The following is a 20,597-nucleotide window of genomic DNA, read 5'->3' on the forward strand; positions in this document are numbered from 1 at the left end:
GATATGATGCAGAACACTTTGTGTGAGCATTAGGATAAAATTAAAGGCAATAAAGCTGAGTATTAAAAACCCAACAGAAACTCATGCATATACAAATTAAATACATACATATATAGTCAGTCCCTTTGCACATCGCTGGGAAAAGAGGGGCTAATAGAATATATGGCATGAGGACTTCTGGTTATCCAAATGGAAAGAAATGAAATTACCTTCTTATCCCAAGCTAAATCAATTCCCAACTGAATTAAGGACCTAAATGTTCAAATATGTCAATGAAAAATTTATCAGTCCATCTAAGAAAGAAATGAAAAATTTTATTCAAGCCAAATTTGGGGATTATAACCTGGGAAGAGCATCTCAGAAAGCCCTGAGAACTGTTTCCCCCGTTAGCAATCAAGGCGCAGTTACACAAGTTTTTTGGAGTCAGACATGCTAGCATTGCGCCACAAGGTCACAATGTAAGTTTTTTGAGACAGAGGACTGTACATCAAATGACATATTAACGACAGTTTACATAACCAGAGCTAAGCATCATTGTGGTGGGTCATTTGACTCCTTACAAGATCAAGAAGGAACGTTATCTTTTAAGGAGTTGTCTTATTGATGCTAAGTGAATGTTGCTCTTTATAGTTGAGCAGGTATTCCTACAGTGAGCGAGGTTTGGTCCATATATAATAAAGATACACAGTGCACGGTATAGGGAGAGAGGAACCCAAAGGGCAGAGAATACTTTTATGTTAAAATTTTTGTCTTGGCATAAAATACAAATTTTACTTCACAAGTTTAAACTTTAAAAACCATTAGAAAAGTACATAGGAGAGTAAGTTGGGGTAGGAAAAGATTCCTCAAACAAGACACACAAAGTACTAACCATAAAAGGTTGGTAGTTTGTTAATATTAAAATAGAAACCTCTGTTCATCAAAAGGCACCATAAAGTGAAAAGAGGAGACGCAAACTGAGATATTTACAACAAACGTCACCTACAAAAACTTAACCAATACAAACTACCACGAAACAATGAGAAAAATACAAGCCACTCAGCATAAAACTGGACCAGCAGCAGGAGTAGGCACTTAAGGAAGAGGAAACGTCAGGCCAACCACGTAAAACTAACGAGATGGTCAGACGTGTTAATAACTGTGGGGCAAGAGCAAAGCCACAGGAGCCCATCCTTGGAACCCGCAGGACTGACTTGGGGGGCGGGGCAGTGCCGGGTCTGGGGGTTATCCGGCTGGGGTCCCCCGCCACCACCCGCGTTGCTCAGCAACCTGGGCCGGCCGTGGGGTGGGGCCAGACCGCGCTTCCGCCCCGCCCACCCCGCCCTGACCGGAAATGACGCTAGGGCCAGGGCTGATCCGCCTGGCAGCAGCGCATTCGGCAGCGCGAGGGTGAGGTGGTAGGTGAGTAGCGCAGGCTCGTCCTCCTCGCGCTTGCGCGTCCTGGGGCTCGCGCGGTCCCCACCTTTTCCCTCCTGGACCGAGTCTCTCTGCCTCGGCCACTGGGTCCCGGGAGATCCCAGCCCCAAGGGCACCTGCCCATACTTTCGCCCACAGCCCTGTGTTGGAGTCCACGCGTGTCCGCGCCGCCCTGTGGGTGGAGGAGCAGCCGGGGCAGCCAGCTCCGCGGTCCTTCCAGACCCAGCCTATCGGCAGGTCCCATTACCACGACCTGGGCTTCAGTGGCTTTCAGGTCAGCTCCGTTTTCCCTTACATAGGGGATTTAACTCCCATTAGGAATCTTCCAACCTCAATGCTGCCTGCACAGTGGATAAGTCAGCCATTGCTGCATAGGTTGTTGAGAGTAATTAAAACTATATTAGTGCTAAAACAGGATGTCCATGTTGTCTCTCTCCAGGATCAGATCTTCATGCCCTCTTATTAGGGCAGCGTCTGTTAGACAATTGGCAAAGTAACCCGAAGCTCACCTGACGGTTACTCATCTATAGAGGTGACCACTCACTACAGTCTGCCTTACTGAGCAAAAGGCAAGGCAGAGTTTAAAAGGGGAAAGAACACTGTCGGTCTGTGAGAGTTCCCAGCTCCCCCATGAATTGATTGCCTGGGAGCTGACTGATAAGTTATCAGGGTAGACAATTGCAATTACTTGCAACCCTGTGATTTCAGCTGAGGAGCTTGTGTGGTGAGCTCACCTCCACCTACAGCTGATAATGTCCTTCTGAGCCACAACCAGATCACACTGCGGTTACAGCAGCTTAGATGAAGGCAACAAATACTGAGTGTCTGCTGGGCGCCAGGCATGGTACCAGGTGCTGAGAATATAGCATTCAACAAACAGAATTCCTGTCCTAAGGATCTCCAATTCTACGGAGGATATGAGGATATAGATAATAAGTAAGCAAAATATGGAGCATGCTAGAGACAATACAGAGCAGGGAAGGGTGAATTGGAAATGACCCTGTTGTCAATTGAGTGGACATTTCTTTGGGTATTTTACCAGTTCTCTGAGTCCTTGTCACACTGGTTGGGTGCTTTTGGCTTCAAGTGTCAAGTGTCCATTAAAACTAGTTGAACCACTGGAGGAATTCTGCTGGCTTTCATTCAGGAAGGTCCAGGGGAGCAGAAATAGATGGGGCCTGTGGCTTAAATGAAATCATCAGGATTTGGTGATGGCAAGTGTAGGTCTTACTGGTCCCCCACCCTCTCATAGTCCTCTTTGCCCTATTTCCCTCTGTGTTGGCTTACTTCTTAGTTTACTGCCCCTGTCCTACCTACTTGTATTAATTATCTTCTGTGTAACAAGTCAACACAAAGTTTAATGGATTAAAACATCAAACATTTATTATCAATTTCTGTGAGTCAGGAGTTTGGGAGTGACTTAGGTGATTCTGTTTCAAGGACTCTCCTGGAGTTGAAACCAAGATACTGGCTGGGGCCTCCATTATCTAAAGTCTTGATTGGGACCAAGGATCTGACTCCAAGCTGACTTATTCACTCAAGGCCTCAGTTCCTTGATGGCCTTTGGCTGGAGTCTTTATTTCCTAGCCTAATGGGCCATTCCTTAGGGCCCATTTCCTCACATGCAGTTGTCTTCCCTCAGAGCAAGAGATCAGAGGGGAGAGGGAGGAAGATGGGAACCACAATACCTTTTATGATCCAGTATTGGAATTCTGTTGCTCCAGCCACATTCTGTTTGCTGGCATCACTAAGTACAAAAGACTTTGTCTTTGAAGGGAGGCATATCAAGAGCTTCTGGGCATATTTTAAATCTACCATCTCACTTACCACTCCTGTGGGAAAAGACTGCCTATTCCTTTTAATTCCAGATGAAGTTCGAGACCTGTTGTTCAATTGTGTCTTAATCACCATGAATCTGATTAGTTAGCTAGGCCTGGGCAAAGAACCCTTCCCAAAGTTAACAGAACTCACAGAGCATGTGAGAAGGTGGATTTAGTCAGTGAAAATCCAGATGCTGTTATAGAGAAAAGGAATGGATGTCAGGTGATCAAATTGACCCCCATATCTGATATATACTCTCTATTTCAAATCAGGTTTTAAAGCCAGGTGCTCCTACAAGATGTAGATTTCAAAGCAAACAGTAAATAAATACTTTAATAAATTACTCTTCCAAGAAAAGTTTATGAGCAGAGCATAGTAAGAATTGGATGTTTATTCAGACAGGTGAATGTGTGTGTTTATTTTATGCCAAGCAGTATGCTTTGTCCTGGAAAAACAGACAATATACAAGTGATGCCATCTGAAGTTCCTCACCATCTGAGGGAGAGGTCTCACCAGTGGCTCACTGAGTACGGAGGAGGTGGGGGGCATCTGGTTTGAGTGGGCTTTGAAGGCCCAGTTGCAGTTGCTAGATGAAGGTGAGCAGAGGAAAAGCAGGTGCAGAAAGATTGGCCTTGTGACTGGGGAACAGAGGCTGGGTAGAGGGTTTGGGGACAGATGACACTAGAAAGATGTGCAGGCAGACTCAGGTGTCTGGGCTTTGCTCTAAAGTTGTGAGGAGTTGTTCGGGGGTTTCAAGCAGAAGAATGACATGATCAGGAGATACTTTAGAAAAGTGTCTCTTACAGCATCAAGGAAATAATATTTGAGAGGGCTACAGTAGTCCATGTGAGAAGTTATAAGGATATGACCTAAAGCAGTGGTCCTCGAAAGGAGGAGCTAAATTGAAGAGATGAGTTATAAGAGATAAATTATGTTGTAATTGAAGTGATAAGTTGGAATCTACAGGATTTGATGGATGTTTCAAAACTTACTGTATACCTCACTAAGAATCAGTCTTTGTCAAATCCTTCACGGAACTTAGGTTGTCTGGATGTAGTGTCAAAAAAGAAGAATGCTGATTCCTAGATGAATAACCAGGAAGCAGATCAAGTGACATATCTCTAATTTTAAAAATGTCAGAACAGATTTTTAAAATAATTGGAGGTGGGGCCTAGGGAGAAGTGTGCTGGTTTGCAGGTGAAAGTGATTGGCTGTGTGTTGGTGATTGTTGAATTTGGGTGATGGATAAATGGGACTGGTGGGGTCTACTTTTGTGCATGTTGAAACATTTACATGATGAAAGGTTTAAAAAAAATAAATAATAAAAATTAAATCAATTGAAATTAAAGACCTCCTTGTCTCATAGGGTTGGTCACAAATGATCAAATAAGGGTTATTCTTTATCTTTTCAAAAGCTTCTGCTCCCCCCAGGCCCCTCCCCTTAATGTTAGGATGAGAAGAAACACTGATTTGTGGCAGGGGAATCAAAGCAAATAAAATCTGCCTTAGAATTCAGGAAAAAGGCTTACTCCATGCTATTTTATGGACAAACATACAGAACTTTATTCTGTGTAGTAGTTACTAGTCTGAAATGCAGGTAGATGTTCATCCTTAACTTATTTTCAGCAGTATGTGTGAGCTCAGGTACTCTGAAAGTTCTGCGGTCATGTAAAGGAAAAGCTGTGTGCTAAGGGCTGATTCCTAGGTGCTGACTGTGTGTCCTGTGAAACATTTGCCTTTATCCTGGAACCATAAAATTTTAAGGCATGACCGTAAATTTGTTCTCATTTGAAAGATGATTAAGGGCTTGTTCTTTGTCTTGAGATTATTTGCTTGGTGAAGAGAGGGCATAGTTGTTCAGCTGTAAACAACTGAACACTATAGCTGTCATTGTCTGACTTCTGCTTTGCTCAGCCAAAAATCCAGTGCTGCCCTTGGATTCTGTGGGTGCCTCTCAAATACCTCTGGCTGAACTGCTGTCAGAACACTTGGGCCACTCGGCTGGGAGCAGGCCTCCTAATGTGAACGATGTTCCTAAATCATTTGTATATATTACAGTCAGCTCTGGGGACAAGCATTTGGGCACATGTGCTGTAAGATCGATGACAGAGCATGAGGTCTGTGCAAAAAGATAGGCCCTTGAGTGAAGAGAATGGTGAGCACTGTCTTAGTCACCTTCTGGTCCAGGGACGGCCCCATAAAGCCCTCTCCTCTGTCTAACTGACACCTCCCCAGTGTCTGCCACTTGTTTGGCATGGGGACACAGCTGAGTCCTCCTGCCCTTAAATAGCTCTTAGTTGCCGACCATGGAAAGAGGATCATGAGTGCTTGGAGAGAAAAAGGCTGAGTTCTCTGGGGGTGGAGGGTGGCTAACCCAGTCCGGCCAACAGCGCTCACACGGAACTCTCTAAGGCTTTATGCTGGTCCAGCTGAGGCTTGGAGGACTCAGAGACAGGGTGTCCAGGCGGGCGACTGGCGTGGGAGGTACTGAAAATCAGTGTCCCTTACTGCCACATCATCGTGAGGCTAAGTAGGCAAAGGCAGTTTGCAGACAGGACAATACAGATGCCCAGTGGGTACGTGACAAGACGGAGCATGTTCTGTTCTATGTAATTCCTATCTTTTAGAAAATATTGCAACCCAGTGTAAATTAGGGGTGGGAGCTCCCCAAGAAAAGGAAGAAATCTGCTCTCCTCTCACCCAAACCTTTAGGGGTCACTCCAGACCTTATCTGTGTGCAGTGCCAGAGTGGTGAGGTGGTCTTTTCATTGTTTTAATCTTTTGGCAAAATCCTTTCTGTGTCTGTTACTAACTGTTGAAGCCAGATGGTAAAGTTAATCCATGATCAGAATCTTTTCCTAAGTATTCCTTATGTATTTTTTCCATTTAAAAAACTTGTCTGCCGTTTCCTCCAAGCCTCTCCTCTGCCCATTTAAGTGTATTTTTACCCTCCCTCTCTGTTTTCTAATTTGCAGTACCTTTGATTAAAATAATGTCTACTTTATAAATTAGGAGTTTGGGATTAGCAGACAGAAACTGCTATATACAAAATAGATAAACAAAATCCTACTGTATAGCATAGGGAACTATATTCAATACCTTATTTAAAAAAAGTCTACTTTGTGAAATTGTCACCCTACTGAGGTCAAGTAATGCACAGAGTAGATATTTTTGTATCAGTGGTAGAAAGTGTTCCATTGTCTGTACTGGAATTTCTTGGCAAGTTGAAGTGGACTTCGTTATTCCCTCACAAAAATCAAGCTGTACTATCAAGCTCTCAAAATTCTCCTCCAAAACCAATGTGAAGACTTTAAGGCATGCAGTGAAAACTAAACAAAAATTCTCCTTATTTTAAAGCAGTTTTTAAAATATGCAAACAACCTTTTTGATTGAAGTGCTTAATTTTCCAAGTCTGATTTTGATTTGTTGTCTGAAAATTCCCTTAAAAGAATGCTATAAAATTCAAAATTTAAAAATTGAGGGGAGGGAGGGTATAGCTCAGTGGTAGAGCACATGCTTAGCATGTACAAGGTCCTGGGTTCATTCGCCAGTACCTCCATTAAAAATAAACCGAACTACTTCCCCCCCAAAAACCAAAACAAACAACTTTAAAAAAATTGAGGGGGGATTGTTTCTTATTAAAGTACCCTGACATGATCTTTTCTGCAAAAAAATGAAGTTACCAAATTTTAGATGAATAAGTTGGGGGTGGTCAGTGGTCGAGCACGTGTTTAGCATGCACAAGATCCTGGTTTCAATCCCCAGTACCTCCATTTAAAAAAATTATATAAAAAAAAGTTAAACCTTTACTTTCATAATTTCTGTAGGACTGTCAATAATCTGTTCTGGCAACTTTCCTCCTGTTCTTGTTAGAATTTTTATGCTTTCTTTACCCATTAAAAATAAAATTAGAGTAAGACTTTTTTATTTTTAAATTTTATGTTTTATCTGACTCAGTAAACAGTTCTCAGAGAAAGAACTCTTGGGGAAAGAAGAGACATCTTTATTTCCTTTCTGCAAATACTGTGTATTCCTGCCCCTTCAAATGTTACCTCGCTGTGCAACTATTGTTGGATTTTATTGTCCTTCCTCACAGCAGGAGGGTAGGTTTGGTGCTTAAATGGCCCTGAGCAGACACACCCACAGGAGCTGGTAAGGTTCCCTGGTGCCCAGGGGAGAATCCTTAGAAAAACTTTAAATGGGGACTCTGTTTATTTCTCACAGGTTATCCTTAGAGTCCTAGCTTTTTCCTTAATGTGTATCATGTTGATACATTTACTTTCTCATCCTTCACGTTTTTCTTTCTTTCTTTCTTGTTTTGTTTTACTTGGCATCGAGTCAAAAAGTAGACTATAGTTATCATTTTAGAAGCTCAGAAGTGACAGGAGAAAATTCCAGCCTGACTGTTTGAAAATCCTGTGGATCAGCTTCAGATTTCTGTCCTCAAGACCAGGAGCTTGTTAGAAATGACAGAAAAGAACATTAGATCAAGTGAGGTGAAGATCCTAATCTCTTAACCTTTGGGTCTTTCTCTTTATTATCTTTTCTTTGTCTGTTGTATCTTAACCGCTTTCATTTTAGAAGAAAACTTCTTAATCTTTTCTGTATCTGGGAAGCATTCATTTAATTTCGTGTATATGCGTACAAATGTGGATTTTGTTTTCATTCAAGACCTATTGCTTTGATATTCCCGAGGACCCCTGTTCTCCAGACTGCCTGTGTTGAATTTTGCTAGCGTAGAAATAGGCATTTTTATGTCCAGGTTGGACTTGCAGAGCCTGTCTTTCAAGTGGGCCTGGCTACTTAGAGCCCTTAGTTCCCAGGGGCTGTGGGTTGTTCCCACACTAGCAGGTGAGGAACTGATAAATACACGTGATTTCAGGGATGTGCTTTGTTCCAGGTGTATGGTTGCAGGTGCTTCATTGTGGTGTGAGAGGCAAAACACCTTTTAGGTTTCTCTTGCTCTCTCTTTATGTTGAAGTTCATAATAGCAATTGCAATTTGAAACAAAAATAAAAAAAAAAGCCCCAAGTTTATAGACACACTGATTCAGTTTAGGGAGAAACCTCGGGTACTGTGTTTTGAGTCTGCCAGAGTCATGTTGGCATTTTGAGCCACTTCTGTTCCTTAGGTTGTGAGCCAGGTGCCCCATAACACACCAGGCTCTGGTTCAGCCTTGTCCCAGGTGCTCTGCAGAGTGGAGGAACGTGGAGACCCTGCCCAGCAGTGCCTCCCAGGGCTTTGAGACTTCTGCTGACCCTGCTCCTGACAGCAGGCCAGAGGGAAGACACCCTGGGGAATCAGGAAGCTTCTCTGCTCCCAGCGGAGAAGAACTGTGTATCCCACTCCCAAATCCCCCGGTAGATGTCCGTGCTCACCTTGCAACTTCTCCGCCAGCTAGGGGATCCAGTCGGGGTAGGTAGGCTTCATGCAGAGGGACTTTCTTCGTGCTGTGTCCTGTGAAATGAAAAAGTACTCATCTGGGGAGCCCACTCTTGGGCTAGAAACTCTAGGCTAACTCTTGGATTGAGAAAGTTTTTTGTTCTTGTTTGTTTTTTCAAAAATAGACAAATTGGGGGAGAGGGTATATAGCTCAGTAGTGGAGCACATGCTTAGCATGCATGAGGTCCTGGGTTCGATCCCCAGTATCTCCATTAAATAAATAAATAAAAATAAGTAATTCCCCACCCCCCAAAAATAGCCAAATGGCCTGACTCCTCATGGTGACTGCAGGGCCAGCACCAGCCTGGAAGGCCGCGGTGACTCACTCCGGCTGGTAGGCCTCCTGAAGCTCTACACTGGGTCAGGGGAGTGTGGGGCCTCCTGTGCACATGCGCCTCTCCTGCTGTTACTGAGTCCAAAATCGTTCTGCTTGCTGCACGACAGGCCAGTAAATCAGGAGATGAGGTGCTGGGACAAGGAATAGGACTTTATTCATTTGGAAAGCCAGCAGACAAAGGAGAAGGGACTAATGTCCTGGAGAACCATCTTCCCCAAGTCAGAACTCAGGCTCCTTTTATACTAAAAGGGGAGAGGTTGTGGTTGGTTGTTGCAAACTTCTTGGTGTCTGAAATCTTTGTTCTTGCAGCTGTCCAGGTAGGTCAGGTAAGGAGGTTCCTGGAAACCTCCAACGCTGACAAATGTTACTCTCTGTTCTGTAACTTTTTATCTGTAAATATGAATGGAAAAGTGTTACACCCTATAAAGGTCAGAGCCTTGAGAATGGGCTGCCCTGTATATTTAAGGCTATTGGTATCATTCTTTTACAAAAGGTGCAGAACCAGCATGACTAAGCACAGGAAACAGAGCACAGGCTTAGACAAGGGAGCAGATCCAATATGGAGTCAGATCTGTTCTTCCCTGTTACACTTGGGGCGAGCACACGGCAGTGAGAGCTCCCAGCCCTTGGGCACCTCTGGCTTCAGCGACCCTTCCTGAACTCTGGCATTTGCTTTGTGCCTTAAGTGTTTTGGGGGTATTCTTGTCAACAAGTTGTCGTGAGGAACTACAAATATCTCCTCCCCCCGCTCCCGGTGGGAAAGGAGAAGAGTCCTGGTGGTTTTCAGAAAACCCGTCATTATTTTGAAATAGTAGCATGTCGGGGGTTTGGCTGTTCTTTCAGATGTCTTCAAGTTGCCGCAGAACTCCTCTCTGATTGATACCCTGCCAAGAACAAACAAAACAAAACAGAAAAAGCTCCCTGCCTTTGGAACCAGAGCTCGGTAATAAGATGGCTTTGAGACATTCCCCAGGGCTGCCCCAGGGGAAGCTCTGACCCCTGCGCCCCCTGCTAAGGTTTTGTTTCTTTTTTGATCTTTTTAAACTGTTTCTTTTGAACTAATTATAGGCTGAGAGGATGTTACAAAAATCTGGCAGAGCTGTCCCCATGCCCTTCAGGCACTTCCCACATGGTGACACCTTATGTAATAACCAGCATGTTAGCAAGAGCAGGAAATGGACGTTGGCACAATGGAGTTCACAACACTGCGGACCTTTGTCCTACTGATTCCACCAGTTTTTACACCCACTCATTTGTGTGTGTCTCATTATATGACTTTTTTTAATTTTAATTTTTTGGGGGGAGGCAATTAGGTTTATTTTTAAAATTAATTTATTTAATGGAGGCACTGGGGATCGAACCCAGGACCTTGTGCATGCTAAGCACGCCTCTACCACTGAACTATACCCTCCCCGCTGACATTTCATCACAAGTAGATGTTTGTGCGGCCAGCAGCAGTCGGCTGTGGAAGTGACCCACCTGACACGGGATCCTCGTCCCTGCTGACCCACCTCTGCCCTTGGAAACCCAGCAGAGGTGGAGGTTTCTAGAGCCACTGACCTGCTGGACATAATTTATTGTCCTTTCCTGAGGGAGTCAAGCAGTGAGGTTATCTCTCCATCGGTCTAACTCAGTTTATTTTAGGTAAATAAAGTTCCTGGAGTTGGGTCTGTGTTCCCTACCCAGTTTTCTCTCATAAAGAACAGAAGCCTTTAGGGAAGGATCAGGATATCTTTCACCTATTTGTTATAAAGTGTCTTTAACTTGGAACTCTGTTAATGATTAAAAGGAAAGGGGAAAAAAGGATTTGGAGGAATTCAAGTGAACCAGTGATTTATGTGAAAACAGTAAGTGAAGTCCTTGGTCTTAAAGAGATCACAGCAAACTGAAGCTGTAAGACCAGTTTGGGGTTCAGCCTCCAGTCGTAAAATATCAGAGCTGTCACCCTGCGCCAGAAACCTCCATCCGTCTGTCCGTCTCAGAGGCACTGTTGCCTCCTAAAAGGTTCAGCAAGTCTGGGTTTCAGCTGAAATAGCTCCTGTGGCTTCTTTCCTTTGGCCCTGGTCCTACTGCCATCCTTCCAACGAAGCCTTTCAATACTCCCAGACATTACAAGGCAGAAGTTAGTATTTTGCTTTTCAAAATTGTTTATTACTGACCCCAAGGTAAAAATAACGCTGCGAGGTCAGACTCTGCCCACAGTGAGGACTGTGGCCTTTGGCGTAGCTCACCGTGTTCTGTTGTGCGGCCTGGGTGACTAGGTGGCTTGACCGGCAGGACTCAGAAGATGTGATGTGACATGTCCCCCTTAGCCCTCTCCATATAAAAGATGTGCTGCTTTTGGGGTAGTTGTGTTTATACCGTGTGCTCGCTACTGGCTCCAGCTTCTCCAGGGCACGGGTGAAAGAGCGTGGGGGAGGGAAAGGGGCCTCGACCAGCACCTGCAGGGCCCGGCCTCAGGGTGTTGGGTTGTTCACAGAATGGACAACGGACAACCTCCCAGCCAGTACTGGGAGGATCCCACTGAGAGAGCCTTGGAGTGGCAGGGGCCTGGTGCCAGCAGCAGTGTCCCAACGAGACTGCTCTGCCAAGGGCCTTACTGTGGTCTCTGCCACCTCGCATCCCTTATAGCCACTATTTTCTGAGTGTGAGTGTGGCTGGTCTTCCCGTCAGTTCTGAGTACTTACTATCTGATCTCTTTCCAACAGATTCTCTTTTGACCTAAATTAGCTAACGTCTTTTTGACAGACAGGAACCTTGACTGGTGTAGAGGTTGGGTAAGAAGCCCAAGGTGCCTCAGATGGGAGGTAGTCTCCGGTCCCAGCCCCTCAGCTAGACTACTCTCCCACTTCTGGTGAGTTAGATTAGGTAGAAACGGTTCCTAAATGGTGACCTCCCTTTTAAACAAGTATCCCCACTGCCAAGGGGAAAAAAACCAGGCTGAAAAACCAGAAAAGGCTTCATACATGAGATGGCATTTTCCATGGGCCTTGAGGGGTGGTAGGATTTGAAGGGGAGGGGAGTTTTAGGCAGACATAGACAACAGGAAACTGTTAGGATGAGGCTTTCCATGTGAGCAGCAGCTTTAAGTGCAGCACGTTACCACCTCCTGAACACATTTTTAATTAGTGCTTTTTTTTTTCTTAATGAATTTTTGTTTTAATGGATGTACTGGAGATTGAACCCGTGACCTCGTGCATGCCAAGCACACACTTGACCACTGAGCTGTTCCCCCACCACCATTAATGCTTTTCAGACACTTTGAAAGGCTTATGTGTAGAAAAAGGGATTAGATATGATTCCAAAGTGCAGAACCTGGATCAGGAGAGAAGATTTTAGTTCTAGATTTGACCGATTCCTGACAGCCAGGACATGCAGCAGATGGGGCTCAACTTCCTCTTCCGGGAGCTGAGGTGTCACCACCATCTGCAGGGCTGTGGAAACTGTGTTTCCACTTCATTCGTGTACACTCAGGGTTCTGCTGTACCTGCAGAATAACTCTACTATTATTTTTACTTCATGCTTGTCTTTAATCAACTCACTTTTTCTGTTGAGATACACTTTAAAAGAAAACACTGGAGGGGCTGAAGGCACAGAGCTGGAGGAGGGAACCGTGTCCCACCCACCCCCCTAGCCCAACCTGCAGCTCTCCCACCCCCATAACACTGACAGGTGTGCCACTGCTCCAGGAAACTGAAATAAATAATGGCCTAAAATACCTATAATTTGGCAAAAGTGGTACAAGTTGAGGAAGCTGAGCCCTACCCAGAGAAACCCATGCTAAGGCACATGATAATTAAACTTCTGAAAATAAAGACAAAGAAAAAAATTTGGAAGCGAGAGAGAATTGACGTGTTAGTTACAGGGAAAAGCAGTTCAAATGACAGCAGATTTTACATCAGAAACCATGAAGACCAGAAGGAAGTGGCAAGTGCTGGAAGGAAAAAAACTTAACAAATATCAAACCCGGAATCCTATACCTGGTGGGTTATTCATCAGGAATGATGAAGAAATAATGGCATTATCAAATGAAGGAAGATTAATTTGTTGTCAGCAAACCTGCTCTAAAAGAGTGACTGAAGGAAATTCTTGAAACAGCAATGAAATGATAAAAGGAAGAATCTTGGAACATTAGGAAGAGAGAAAGAAGAATAGAAAAGGCAAAAATATGAGCAAATATAAAAGATTTCATTCTCTTGCACTTTCTAAATTATGTTTGATGATTGAAGCAAAACTAACATTGATGTGGTTTTCAGCGTGCGTAGAGGAAATGTTTAACACAGTTCTGTTACACCCAGGACTGGTTAGAGGACTTACAGTGGGGACTTTTCACTCAAACTAGTAAAATGCTGACACTGGGAGATTCTGATAAGTTAGGTCTGTCTAGTTAATATCCAGAGCAACCACTAAAAATCTAATAGAGATACACTCTAAAGCACTGTAGACAAATAAAACTGGAATTATAAATGATGTTCAAGTAATCCACAAGAAGTCAGGAAGAACAAAAGTTAGAAACAAAAAACAGGGAACAAACAACAAAAAGACAGATTAAAGGCCTAATATATCGATAGTTTCCTTAAAAGCAAGTGGTCTGGGCAGGGACGGTATACTCAGTGGTAGAGTGCATGCTTAGCATACACGAAGTCACGGGTTTGATCCCCAGTACCTCCGCTATAATAAATAAACCTAATTACTTCCCCTGACCAACCCCCCCAAAATAAGTGGTCTGAAAATACAGATTTGCAGAGTGAAGCTGAAAAACACAAAAACAAAAAAAAGCGTCATATGCTGTCTAAAAAAACCTACTTAAATGTGTGATATAGGTAGATTAAAAAAACAGGATAGAAAGAGATATCATGCAAACATGAAGAGAAGAGAAGAAAAGGGGGGAGAATATACTCAGTGGTAGAGCTCATGGTTGGCTTGCGTGAGGTCCTGGATTCAACCCCCAGTGCCTTCATTAAATAAACAAACGAACAAACCTAATCTCTCCCCCTTCCACCCCCCCCTGCCGAAAAACCCAAACAAACCAAAAAAGAGAAGATGAGAATGACTAATAATACCAGATGGGGTAGAATTCAGAGCAGTAATTGCTTACCGACAGAGTAGGGTATTGTGCAGTGATTACAGGGCCAGGCCACATAAAATACAGCAGCCCTAAATACGTGTGCAAACAAACTGCAAAGCTGCAGTTTCTTTAAAAACTAAACATACCGTTTGGCCTCTGTGTCCACGGGCTCCCCACCCATGAATTCAGCCAAACACAGGTTGAAATATTACCGGGGGGAAAAGTCCAGAAAGTTCCAAAAAGCAAAACTTGAATTTGCTGCATACTGGTGACTATTTACACAGCATTCTCTACGCAGTGGCTACTGTAGGTAATCTAGGGCTGAGTTAAAGTCTACGAGAGGATGGGTGGACTTAAGTCGTGTGCAGATACCACCCATTTTGTTTAAGGGACTTGAGCATCTGTGGATTTTGATACCCACAGTGGGGGGCCTAGAGCCAGTCCCCTGTGGGAACTGAGGGGCGACTGCTACTCAGCAATAAAAAGGTGTCAGTGTTGATACAGCAGCAGCAGAGATGAACCTCGAGGGCTTTGTGTTGAGTGAAAAAAGCCAATTGCAAGGTTCACATACTATGTGATTTCCATTTACGTAACATTCCCTAAATGACAACATTTTGGAAATGGAGAACAGATTGGTAGTTGCCAGGGGTTGAGGTGATGGATGTGACTCAGAGAGCACGTGGGGGACTTTGTGGTGACGGAGTAGTTCCGTATCCTGATAGACAGGAACCTACACAGGTGATGAAATGGCATAGAACCTGGAGCACACATTGTGCTGATGTCACTTTCCTGGCTTTGACACTCTGCTACAGTTGTGCTGTAACCGCTGGAGGGGCTGGGCAAAGAGGAGATGGGGTCTCTCAGGATGATCTTTGCAACTTCCTTGTCACTGACAATATGCACAACACTGGAATTGTATTCTTACTTTGCTTGACTTCCTTACATACTAGTTAAGTGTACATTAAAAGTATGTTTACCTTTAGGGAAAGTAACACATTAAAGAAATATTCTGTAAACGTAACACCTTTTCAGTATGTATTCCTGCTTTGTTTCATACATAAATAGCATTTTACGATATGAATAAAACTATCAACTCTTATGGCCTCAAGGTGTATATAGATTCTGGAGTTTAACAAAATGTTCTCTTTATGATTTTATAACCAAGGACATGCATTGTTTAGTGTTTCCCATCAGTCAAAAGACTTGTCATCACAAGTTGTTATTGAACCTGTTCTGCCAGTAATAGACCTTCCAGGGCACTTGGTAGAGATGCCCTGTGTTAAAAAGTCATTTGGTCAAAAGACTATGTTTTTGGAACAACAGTAGGGAAAGTTGCTATTTAAACATTACTACGCTTTATTAAAACCACTTCAGCTTATCTGAAGAATAGTCCGTGAGAAATGCTTGTTACTGTCGTTTAAGTGGAAGCTGACAGCCCCGAATGTAAAAAACAGTAAAATCAGATGAAACGCACAGTTGTCTGGGGGAAAATATTACATGAAATTCTGTCACAGGAACAGAACCCATACGCTCCTAAATTTTCTAAATTTTATTTTGAATCATCACGTCAGTTAGTTAAAACTTGCAGAGTGAAAATAATTGCACACAAAAAAGCAATCTTAGAAAGGCACACTTAAAATTCCTGGCACAGAACATTTGATTATTTTGTTTTTGTTTTGAAATGACTGGAGGTCATTATTCCTTAAGAAAATATTAACCTATTTGTTGAAAGACACCTCCTGTCTAGTGATTTATTAGGTAAGCACTCAAAATTATTTTGACATAATGAAAGTAAAAATGAATTTTGTGTGTTGTCTATGTTTCATTTTATCTAATACATCGTTTTGGGGGGCCTTCCCCTTCCTGCTTCTGAATCCTGTCACAGAGACGGGCGGCAGCATAGTTATTTGAGCCAGGCTGTCCAAACCCAGAGCCAGGTCTTTGAGAGACCGACCTTCTGTTCTTGCATGGGATACATTGTTTATCTGATTCAGCCAGGAAAATTGTGTAGTAGAGACAAAAATAATTTGAGCCCATGTTTCCTTTAGTTTTCAGAGATCAGATTTATAACTTGGTTATTCTAGTCACATTTAAAAAAAAAAAAGAACAGGAAGGGTATAGCTCAGTGGTAGGGCACATGCTTAGCATGCATGAGGTGCTGGATTCAAGCCCTAGTACATACACTTAAATAAACAATTTAAAAAACACACTTTCTTCTTGTCAGTGCACAGAGTATTTCTGGAGGGAGCCGGAAGAAACCAATAACGCACCTCTTGTCTTTCGAGGGCTACGGGAGGAAGGGGATTTATGCCTGTACACCCTTCAGACATCAAATCATGTGTATTTATTGTTGACTTAAACAAACCCCAACTACCTCAGTAATTGTTTTTGGTTCTTTCTGTCCTCGGTTCTTAGCTTAGGGAGTCGAAGGCTGATTTAGGAAAAGGAGCGGTTGGTGTAACTTACTAGGTTGGGGTCTGCACTAGGATTTCTTTTACTAAGCTTGCCAAGAATACAAGGACCAGAACACCCAAGAAGCCAGCCTCAGGCATCTTGATTGGGGTCAGGGGGCAAGGGTCTACCTCCCTTTGCTTTCCTCCAGGCTGGCAGTGGAGAGATGGCATGGCCAGGAGGCAAGAGAAATCTAGCCCCTGGAGGCCAGAGCCAGGTGACCACAGCAGAAGGGCAGACTCCTGGGCCAGTGCTTCTCCACGTCACTGGACCTGGGGTTGATATTCCTGCCTGGCCCCACCCAGAGAGGGTGGTTTCAGTGGATTTTAAATGTGCCTAGGGGGTCTACGGGGAACCACAGCTGAGGACAGTGGCTCGGGTGGGACCTCTGTGCTCACTGCTGCACCCACGGGCTGTCCGAAATGCATTTCACCAATGCTCTGCAATCCCTAGATGCACCCGGGCTTGTGAGAGCAGAGTCCCTGTCCAGACCTGGTTGCCAGGTGTGCCGGTGCCCATCTTCCAGACGCCCCTGCTACAGGTAGGTCTGGGAAACTTGGGTCACAGGTGGGGTGTGAGCAGTTGTATCATTTTGAGCAGGTGCCCTCATGCCTGCAGAGACAGCCTCAGCTGCTCCACCTCTGATGGATGGGGCAGCTTTGGCTCCAGGGACCTTGAGTTTCTTTGCCTGACATTCTAAAGCTCTTAAGAGAACTCAGATAGAGCCTTTGAAATCAAGAATTATAGCCTTCTGGTCTCTCCTTCAGTTTTCTTTCCTTTGCTAAAGGAATCCATGTGCTTTACTTATTTTTTAAAGGAGGTACTGGGGATTGAACCAGAACCCAGAACCTCGTGCATGCCAAGCACACACTCTACCACTGAGCTCTACCCACCCACCGCCATGTGTTTTAAATATTTCAGACACCCCCTCAACTGTGGACACGTGACTGGATGTGCTGGGTAGATCTCAGGTTCTGTTGCTGGCCCTTTCCCCATTTCTCATCCCACACAAGCCCTGCCCCACCTTCCACCCCCACATGTCAGGGGCTTGCACTTAAAGAGATCCCTGGTCACGAGTCGCTGTGTGATTTCCTGTGTCCAACTCATTACCCTGGCAGGCACCCCTTTTCTAACTGTGAGATGTTAAAACTCATGTCTCCGTACTAAGGAGAATGCACACAGATTTGTTTGGTTTTCTTCTTCAATTGTGGTAAGGTAACACATAATGTTTACCATTAGTGACGTTTAGTACACTCGTGTTTTGCAGCCATTTTTCCCATCCTGGAACAAAGCCATGCCCATTAGCATCACCCCTGTCTCTCCCTGCCCCAGCCCCCTCTCATCCCCTTTCTGCCTCCACAGATCAGCCTGCTCTGGACACTCTGTATAAATGGAGTCGTACAGGATGTGACCTTTTGAGTCTGGATAATCTCCCTGAGCATCGTGCATTCAAGGTTTGTCTGTGCTGTGCGTGTGCTGAATAGTGGTCCAGGGTGTGGATGGACCTACCACATTCGGTTTGTCCATCTGTCAAAGGACATTTGGGTTGTTACGAATACTGAAGTTCTGGGCACTCTTGTACAGGTATTTGTGTGAGTCTCTGCTCTCCGTTCTCCTGGATAAACTGCTGGGAGTGGAGTTACTGGGTCAGGCAGCTTTTCTGTGTTTGACCTTTTGAGGAACCACCAGCCCATTTCCACAGCGGCTGCCCCATGTTACCCCCACCAGCCGTGCCCAAGAGTGTCTCCACCTCCTCGCCTATCACATCACCTTCCATTTTCATAATTAAAGCTGCTCAAGTGGATGCATACAGGTTTTTAAATGAACTCTTTTTATTAAATAGAGAAAAACAGTTAAAGCCAGAAAGTTAAACATTTACACAAAACCCAGCATTCTCTCTTCTCTCTCCATGCCCCATAACCCACCCTTTGAGGGGCCACCTCCAGCTATGCTGGTTTTAACCCCTGGCACATCATCATTCCAGTCTTCGACCTCCTTCTTGGGTCAATGGGGATTATGACTCACTAAGACCCTTTGACCCTTTCCATTCTCTCAGTATACCTTGTGTGACTTAGGACAGTGGTTTGGCTGTTTTAAAAGGACCAGAATAACAAATATCTCACCTCGTGCAAGATAAAAGTTTGTTTCTTTCTCACATGATAAAGAACTCAAGGCTCAATTGTGGAGTTTTCCAGCTGTCAGGACCCATGCGCTTTCTGTCTTCTGGTGCATCTTCAAAAGTGTTTTCCATCTTGTTTTTCAAGGTGGCTGCACCAGGTTTCCTCCCCAAACCACGCCTGATGCAGCCAGCAGGAAGGAAGCAGAGCAGGAGGGAGGTGGTTGTGGCTTCTAACATATTTTGTCTTGTATTAATAATAGTTAGCATCTTGTAATAACCTTTAATGAAAAAGTATGAAAACGAATATATGTATGTATATGCATGACTGGGACATTGTGCTGTATGCCAAAAATCGACACATTGTAGTTGTACTTCAACTTAAAAAATTAAAAAATTTTTTAAAAGCTAGAGGAAAAACATAATAAGCTAGTGTTGGAGTGCTTACTATGTGTCAGGTACTGTTATAAGCACTTTGTACACATTTACTAATTTAACCCTTAAAACCATTTTCTAAAGTAGATGTTGTTTCCCTTTTACAGAGAAGGACGCCAGGCGCAGTCAGATCGAGGCGCTCGCCCCAGGTCACACCGTGAGTAAGCAGAGCCTACTTTCACTGGGGGCCGTGACTCTCTGGGCATCCGCCCGTCCGGCCTGTACTTGAGGCTGGCGGAAGGTTCAGAGGTTCCTTAGTTAATGATTAATGTGTGGTTTGTTGTAATCAGCCCAGCTGGCACTGCCCCACCCAGGTCAGCAGGCAGGAGACACTGGGTACTAAGATGACAGTATTTCCTGCCTGCTGCCTCTGAACTACCACTTGGCCTTTCTGAGTTGAAGACCTTCGTAAGGGGAGTCTGTGACTCCCTAAATGTTTGTTCAGCTTGTGTTTCTCAGGCTGATGGTCCACGATCATGGCTGCGCTGGGCTCCTAAGAGGCAGAGAAGGGCAGCGCCCTGGGCAGTCCTGACCATCTCGTTCCGTTGCCACAGTGGCCAGGAGTTAAACTTGGGGTTGTGCGCACAATGATGGACAGCAAGGACCTGGAAGCCGAAATCCACCCCTTGAAGAATGAAGAGAGGAAGCCGCAGGAGAATCTGGGAAACCAAGAGAAAAAGGAAACGAACCTGAAGACGCCCCCGCCGTCCCGCCTCTCCCGATGCCGGATGGTGGCCTTCTTTCTTTCTCTGTTTATCTGCCTTTTCGTGGTGTTTGTGGTTTCATTCATCATCCCATGTCCAGAGCGGCCGCTGTCGCAGGGGGTGTGGATGCTCCATTACAACGAAGCAGGTGCGCCAGCTGGGCTGTAGGCTCCCGCGGGGGTGATGGGTGGGCAGCGCTGTGTCTGGGAGAAGTGTCTTGGACCGTGAATCAACCCTGAGGGGCTGTCAGTTCTCCATCTGCCATTCTCCTGGAACCCATTTTAGGAAGGATGGATGGGTTCATGAAAGAAAAGTAATTACTTTTCTGAATTAAAAAAAAGATTAATAAAACAGAGGAGCTGGCAGAACAGAGATGAAGACGACTGTCCTAAAATGTGGAAACTGCATATTTTGTAGTTAGATCTCCCTAAAGGGCTCCAGCTAACATTCTGACTCCCTCAGCTGGAGTCCCACACACTTTGATTCATCTCATAAATTGGCAGCCTGGAACCTTGACCTTTAAGAAAGCGGCTGGTTCTCTGGACACTTCCCTGCCTGCTCGGAGCTGTGAGCACAGCGACTCCAGACCCCGTATCAGTGGGTGTGGATGTGACAGCCTTGGAATGTGTCTTTGCACAGACTTGACGCCTTCTCTGGTGGTGGAATGAGGCAAATTTCTTGCTTAAGCCCCACTTATCATCAATGTTGTTCTGAATTTGGTGCTTAATTTTGAGACAGAGGAGTAATACGTGCTTCTTTGTTTACTTTTGGCAGCTTTATTGAGATACAATTTATATATCATAATAT

The 20,597-nt window shown here is 44.5% G+C and overlaps 1 protein-coding gene across 3 annotated transcripts in view; it reads left to right on the top strand.

The window, feature by feature from the left end:
* Positions 1–1,337: 1,337 nt before the first annotated feature.
* The window catches only part of FAM234A (family with sequence similarity 234 member A), a 28,145-nt gene continuing 8,885 nt past the window's right edge, over positions 1,338–20,597 (top strand). The window contains exons 1-5 of one of the 3 annotated variants that reach the window (XM_064478250.1): positions 1,338–1,401; positions 16,989–17,076; positions 17,898–17,989; positions 19,194–19,247; positions 19,641–19,938. In XM_064478250.1, the coding sequence (XP_064334320.1) occupies positions 19,674–19,938 (265 nt within the window). In that variant the 5' untranslated portion in view covers positions 1,338–1,401; positions 16,989–17,076; positions 17,898–17,989; positions 19,194–19,247; positions 19,641–19,673. Of the gene's footprint in view, positions 1,402–1,669; positions 1,691–16,988; positions 17,077–17,897; positions 17,990–19,193; positions 19,248–19,640; positions 19,939–20,597 lie in introns of those variants that run through there. The other 2 variants (XM_010991094.3, XM_064478249.1) reach the window with 2 other exon arrangements.

Source organism: Camelus dromedarius, chromosome 24 (genome assembly GCF_036321535.1).
Source record: "Camelus dromedarius isolate mCamDro1 chromosome 24, mCamDro1.pat, whole genome shotgun sequence".
Lineage (NCBI taxonomy): Eukaryota > Metazoa > Chordata > Mammalia > Artiodactyla > Camelidae > Camelus > Camelus dromedarius.